Genomic DNA, 7,289 nt, shown 5'->3' with positions numbered 1-7,289 from the left:
CCTAAATGGTAGAAAAGGTCCTTCAACCTTTGCATGGGATGAGGATCGATATAACTATTAAACATATATAGACGACCTAAAGGCCAAAATCCACATATAGTACAGTATTATAAACTATGGGGTTTTAACGGTCAGTTAAGTAACGATATAAGTGAACATCTTACTATACAAGGGTGAGAGTATGCCCAATTCCCCTCTTTTACATAGGGTTTTCTCTTACATATATACCAAGACAAATATATTAAAATGTAAAACATTATGCCATATGGGTGATAGCCTAGCGGTTAAGTAGTTTTCTACTTTGTGGTTAAGGGGGACAACTCTATATTTATCTACACATGAGAGAACAAACTTTTTAGAACGTTGCTAAATTTCAGACTGGGTGTGAACACACCAAAGTTGGGGAAAATGTATAACATCCTAGTAATTCCTTTTTTCGAAATTTATTGGGCTCAGTTTCTCTTGAAATTAATTGGGCTCATGTTTGACAATTGACAATGTGAACTTCTCGACAGAAAAAGCATCATTTTCATTTGATGAACTATATGGGCTGCCACTTAGCTGCAATGTTTTAAATGATCACAACCCTAACTACATAAACAAAAGATTAAAGAATTGTTGTTGTTAAAAGAGAGGCTACAAAAAGAGGTAAATTAAGATCGAATATACTACTACTGGATTATATGGAAAACAATGGTGTACCAATTAATAACGTTCAAATAAAGAATAAAGATATATATATATATATATATATATATATATATTATCATCGATCGACTGAAAGTTATTGTTAGTTTGAAGGTTTGTGGCTGGAAAAAATAAAATTAAATAGAGAACATCCTCAAAGTCATTCATCATCGATGACTGTAAGAATGGGACGTACGAATTGTTAGGGGTGCGTTTAGTTCAAAAAAACTCGTTTTCCATTTTCATTTTCCAAGAAAACATGGAAAATAAGAAACACGTTCAAATTGTATTTTTTTAAAAAAGTTTTCCTAGAAAATGAAAATTCTCCTTTCCAACTTTTGCACTAAAATTAGAAAACTGTTTTTTTCAGTTTTTGATTTCACTTTTCTATTTTCCAAACCTAAAATTAGAAAATAAGTGAATTTGAACATGTTTTCTAGTTTTCTAAAATGGAAAAATGAAAACTCCATCTTTTATTTTGAATGCGTTTTCAAAATTTTCATGGGTTTTTAGAAATGAAAAACCTTTTCATTTTCTAAAAAACTAGAAATTGAAAACTTGAAAACATTTTCTCGAACTAAACGCGCCTGAGGGTTTTCGTTTTACAGTATTTTCATTATAATAACGCTGAGTATAGTATTTATATTCGTATAATCGAGCCAACGTCCGTCTGGAATTTTTTTTGTTTATATTATGTGTTTTTAGATTAAAAAATGGGCTTTTAATTACACAGTATAAAACCGAATGGGTTGGGCCAATTAGTGTTATGTTAGACATATAAAATTGGGCTTAACCAGTGCATGTCTAAAAGTCAAGATTTTTTTTTTTTTTTGATAGTAGAAAATCAAATGTGTAAGATGAATCAACAAACTGGACTTTGTTATACAAATTATGTATTCATTGCTTTATGATAGCTTCTTGAATGGGCAGGGAACAAAAATGGTAATTAACTTAAAACAAGGCTCTTGCCAAGAATCATGTCATCTGTGGTGAAATCGGCTTCTTTCCTAAACGTTCCTCGACCAAAGTCAAGATTGTATGAGTCTGTCAGACCTTCAACCAAGCCATATTCAGGGACGATTCCAAGCTCCGCCTTTGCTTTCTCCACCGATGCAAAGAAATGCTGCATAAATGGTTTTCCAGATATGTTAATCCAATGAAATAAACTTACGCTGACAATATGGGCGGGTTGGGTAAAAGGTCAAACGGGATGGATGGACATGACACACTTTTGGCTGAACTTTTAGAAAAATTATACATAACTATTTTGTAAAATATGATTGCAAGACAAATACTCTTTCAAATATAGTTCAAAAATGACTTGGGAGGTTTTATGAAACTACAGATTGGGTAGAACCTGACAGATTCGACCCGTTTTCATTACAGGTTTTCTATTTATTTTCCCATTCGGCCTGACAGAGAGAATACTTGGCATGTTTGATCAATTCACAAGTATATGGGTCGAGATTGCCGCCTAAATATATTTTTAAGGACCAATTGATCAAGCCCAAATCGATCCGTTTATAAGTCCCAAGTTAGTTTATTGTCATATCATTTGATTGAAGATGTGCCTTTGTCATATTTGAAACATCTTGTTTGATATTTTTGATGTCATGAGCTAATAGTGGTCCAACCAAAGTTCAGTCGCCTAACCAGTAACTTTCCTCGGTCGATGAATGGAACATTGGTTTGATCTGTAAGAATAGTCGAACAGAAGATTGAATTTTTCGTATTTACCTGGTCCCTGAATGGAAATGCTTTCTTTTTCCCGAAATCAAACTCCTTAGGATTATAGTGAATGATCTCGGGCTCAGGGAATCCACCAGCCTGCAAGGAGTAAATTGTAAATTCACTTTCAAAATTATTGGATTCAAAATTTCAGTAATTATAGGAAATTTACCTTAGCACAAGCTCTTGCTAGTCCATCAAAGGTAACATATCTATCTCCGGATATATTGTACACTTGCTTGCTAGCTTTTGCGTTTCCTAAAACCTTTATAAAAGCTGTGGCCAAATCCTGCATTTGGTAAAGATTTGAAACATCAAGACCACTTTTTTAAAACATCTTAGCGTTGCAGTTGTTACTGAATTACTGCAATTATGAGTTGAAAAGATAACTAAGGCTTAAGGTTACTAACCTTAACATGACCGAGTTGGGTTACTTGCAAACCTGAGTTGGGAATTGGGATTGGACGTCCAGCTTTCAACCTGTGGAAAAACCACTCTTCAACTGGGTTGTAGTTCAACGGGCCATAGATATAAACTGGTCTTATAGAAGTGTAATTAACACCCTTTGACTCCAATAAGGCCTCGGTTTCAAGCTTCCCCTTGTGTCGACTTTTAGGATCAACCGCATCCGTCTATCACCGATAAAAACAAATTACAAAACATATAATGTGAAACAAGGATCTATGTTGCACTGCCTATGACTCAACCTGCAAAATAGGAAGGCTATTTGGGTAGTGGGTCAGAGTGTCAGACCAACCCACAAAAACTTCTTTGCCTTTTTTAAACCTAAAAGCTCCAGATAGGATTCAAAAACTTTAACAATGATACTCTAATTTTTGACATAGATACAGGAGGTGTTATCTATATCTATAGTCAAAATATAATGCAGTAGCAATTTAGTTCACTTGACCCATTGAATCCGTGTCCAATTTACCTAATATTTTAAAGTTTACCTGTTTAACTCGTTAGAGTCAAGGTATAGCCCAAACTGTCCTGTTTATCCATAAATGGGTCTAAATTGACACCTCCATGGCTCTAAAGGGTAATGGAGGGAACCCTAGCCCCGGTACCACAATTGGATACCCATCGACTCATCCCGTATGAGCCATATGATGCCGGTACAATACCTCCATCCTAATCTCCACATGATCTGGGCACCCCGAAGGATCGAACCCGCATATTTAAAATGGATAAGTTTACATGAAACTCTCCAAAAAATGAAAATGTAGCAATTTTCATGGAAAAGAATAACTGGGAAATAATGTTTTGGGGTTAGAGCATAGGAAATGTTGATAAACTGACCTCACAATGTGGTAAAAGATCAGATTTAAGGTAAACACCGGCTGAAGAGCAGTATATGTACCTGTAGTCCATTAAATCATTAAAAAGTATGAAAGGAAAATAATACAAAGTTAACTTCCAACTATCAATAGATCTGATTTTACAGAACTTATCATAGTAATAGCTTACTGTTCTAGATTTGGCAATGCATCTAATATAGGCTCCACCTCTTCCGCCTCACGCCCTGAGAAAAAAGAGTCCTTTTATAAATCATAATATCCGCATACAAATAGAAGCATGGGTTGCAAAATATCAACTGATATACCCTCGAAAAACTATAAAGAATCATCATTATTATGCTTTGGGACTTTAGGAGTTGATAGTCAAGACTCGACAGGAGTAACTTGCATCATGCACTGATCTTTTTGAAAATATATATGAAAAACTATATGTACTGATATAAAACTTACACACCATTTATATCATAGACAACATCAAAACCCTCAGCAGCAAGACTGGTCTTCACAAAATCATAATCCTTCCTGTCACCTTTCAAGTGCAATATCTACATAAAAAATACATCATAAGTACTTATCAACACATGTTTTACCATGCAAAATCAAGTAATTATGAGTTAATTTCCCATATTAACTGTTATAAATTTCAAGACAAATTATTGAGATCCGTAATACTTGATAGTTGTGTAGCTTTTAACAAACCTTGGATTTGAACGAACTGTAAGCGTCGTCTGATTCACCAGGCAAGGGTTGTGTGATGGGTGCTTTTCCTCTAGTGAACAGAGTTACCTACACAGAATTAAATTATATTCCGAATTCAACACTCAGATATTCATGAACACTTTTTGAAACATTATAATATTCGAAATCGCAATACTAACAGAATGGCCTTCTTCAACAAGTAGACGGGAAAGAAAGATTCCGATGAAACGTGTGCCTCCCATGACAAGAATCTTCTTGGCACTCGATGCAACCACATTCAAAGCTCCTTTTGGTTGACATACTTTCCTCTTATACTGAAATAAAATATAGTAACATTCATTTCCTAGTACTTTCCAACTTCAATATAGTTGATATGAATAACTATATTACAACAGTCAGAGTTTGCCCAATTGATGACGTAACAAACTTGAACAAATGGCACACACATTCTTAGATCATTACATACTATATATTTATATATATATATATATTTTTTTGAACGGCTAAAAGTATATATATTATAAACAGAAGATCACTAGCAATATGCTAGAGATCAAAGTACAAATAATACAAGTCTAGAATACAACATTACACATCTAGACTCATCCCGAAACATTAACTGCTAAGATCGCAAAATGGTTGTAAAAACTTGTGCCAATTACAGTGACCCGAGATACAAGAAAAATCTCATCAATGAAGGCCGAGCCACCGGTTTTCACTTCATGATGTATGAATGACTCGGCCTCAAAGCTGATAAAATTCACTCTGTGTATTTTTATACACTATATACATTTTAATACACTAAATACATATACTTGCATTGAGTTTTAATCCACTCTATGTAATAAAACAGCCTGCATTTTAATTTTTGCTTTAGGCCCTACAAAAGCTTGAGAAGCCAGAATCAATGCAATAACAGCTTTAAAGATTCTTCAAACAGGGCAGTAAAGACAGAATAGTAAAACTGTAAAATAGGTGAAGTTGAACCTGGATTGAGGTGGTAAATTTGGTGCCACAGAAAGTGGATTGAGAAGATGGAAGAAGTGAGACAGAGGATTGAAGTTTGAAGTTATGTTGCAGTGTTGCAAGACCACTTCCACTTGCCATTGATTATAAGCCGGTCCTTTGAAGATGAAATGAAAGTGTGTTTACTTAATGAAGAATAAGAATTGTGATGTTGTTTGTGAGTCTCATTTTTAAAAGGAGAAGGATAACAAGTGGCCCCACTATACTTGGTTTCGGTTATATCCATGAACTACACTCTCAACCATATCTTTCTTGTTTTCTGTTTTGTGGCCTATGATTTTATTGGCTACAAAACAAACATCTAACACTTTTGGAGATATGAAAAGAAAATATTTTTGAGAGCTCAAGCAATTTCATGGTAGAAGAATATCATGAAAAAAGTAAAGGAAAAAATAATTTACGTGACATAAATGTTGTTAATAAAATTATAAATATATATGACAAACTAAAGATAAGGTTATATTTTTCATTTTACTTCTACAAATTCTAGGTATTTCGAAAGGTTTGTGTTCCTTTTTTTTTTTCGTGTTGACAAAATGAGAAAATAACCAAAATAAAGATAACTATTCATGCATTTTTATCAACAATATCAAGTCAAAATATAGACAAAGAGTGTCTTTGATGATCGAACTCAAAACCTTAAGTAAATTAAAAGTGCTTATAATATAGACAAATATCCTTCAAGTGAGTTGTATTTTAACTATATAAGAAAAAAAAGGAAATGATCCATAATGCAACTTTATTAAGACTTTTTTTATTCTATTTTATCTTCCTAAAATATATTAAATGTACAAATTTAACCCCGTATGTAAGATTGTGTAAGAATATCTCTAGTGGTGAAGTTTTTTTTAAAAGTTTTTTATAAAAAAATTTTCATCAAATATTTGCTACAATGATAAAAACTATATAAAAAAGGTCTTTCAAATATTATTAAATAACAAAAGTAAGAAGAGAAAGTGTCAGACTTTTTTAAAGATTTTAAGATTGTAAATCTATTGGTAAAAAGCTTTCACTTTAAGGAAAAAAATATATATATACAAAACTTTTTTCAAATAGTAAAAAGCTTTAAAAAAAACCCCAATAGGGTTGATGACCCATTGATAAGTTATTTGACCTTGGGGGGTCCATCGGGTTTGAGTCTTACTTCTCACATTTGTGATGGTGGATTAATAGGGATTTTTCAAGAGTCTTAGTTTCATCTCAGGTATGCGTTAGTAATACTAGCGTTGTACCCGCGTGATGCAGCGGGGAATAAGAAAAAAATGCCGGTGGTTTGATGGTGGTTTGTGGGGCGGCGGCGATGAAAAAGAAAAATAAAACAAGCCGGCGGCGGTGGATGGTGGTTTTTGGGGCGGTGTTGGATGGTGTTTATAGGGGGATAACGTACATAGAAGGTGGATTGCGGCGGTGGATGGTGGTATTTGGGGCGGTGGTGGATGGTGTTTATGGGGGGAGAAAATCAGAGAAGGGGGAAGGGAGAGAAAATCGAAAATCGGATGAACGTACGTGTGTGTAATGAGCGTGATGGAGAAAAAATAGAGTAATGTAAATTAGGAGGGTATAAAAGACATTTTAAAGGTAGAGGTGTTAAAAGGGGGGTGTGGTAGTTTGCTTATTAAGGGAGTATAGAAGAGTAGATTAGAATGATGTTTAAAAATAAAAAAAAAAAACTTCAAAAAAAGGTTATAAAAACTTACCATTATGTAAAAATGAAGAAAAAAAAAAAGGAATGATAAAAGCTACTTCATAGACAGTTTTTGAAGTTCTCAAAAGTTTAGGGGCTAGTTATCATTATTCACATTTCTTGATTAGGGTTTAACAGCAAAGAAACGGGGGTTTAATACTTGT

The 7,289-nt window shown here is 33.7% G+C and overlaps 1 protein-coding gene across 1 annotated transcript; it reads right to left on the bottom strand.

Moving 5' to 3' along the window:
- Positions 1-1,540: 1,540 nt before the first annotated feature.
- On the bottom strand, positions 1,541-5,587 carry LOC122581159 (chloroplast stem-loop binding protein of 41 kDa b, chloroplastic). Its single transcript, XM_043753326.1, has 10 exons — positions 5,403-5,587; positions 4,595-4,729; positions 4,416-4,502; positions 4,171-4,261; positions 3,886-3,940; positions 3,718-3,778; positions 2,826-3,047; positions 2,588-2,704; positions 2,425-2,514; positions 1,541-1,810 (listed from the first exon to the last, which is right to left on the bottom strand). Exons 1-10 carry the CDS (start codon positions 5,520-5,522, stop codon positions 1,634-1,636), a joined length of 1,155 nt encoding a protein of 384 aa, XP_043609261.1. The 5' UTR covers positions 5,523-5,587; the 3' UTR covers positions 1,541-1,633.
- Between the last annotated feature and the right edge of the window lie 1,702 nt (positions 5,588-7,289).

This window comes from Erigeron canadensis, chromosome 9, assembly GCF_010389155.1.
Source record: "Erigeron canadensis isolate Cc75 chromosome 9, C_canadensis_v1, whole genome shotgun sequence".
Taxonomy (NCBI): domain Eukaryota; kingdom Viridiplantae; phylum Streptophyta; class Magnoliopsida; order Asterales; family Asteraceae; genus Erigeron; species Erigeron canadensis.
Note: the sequence above shows the minus strand (reverse complement) of the source record. Positions and strands in the feature narration are given on the sequence as shown.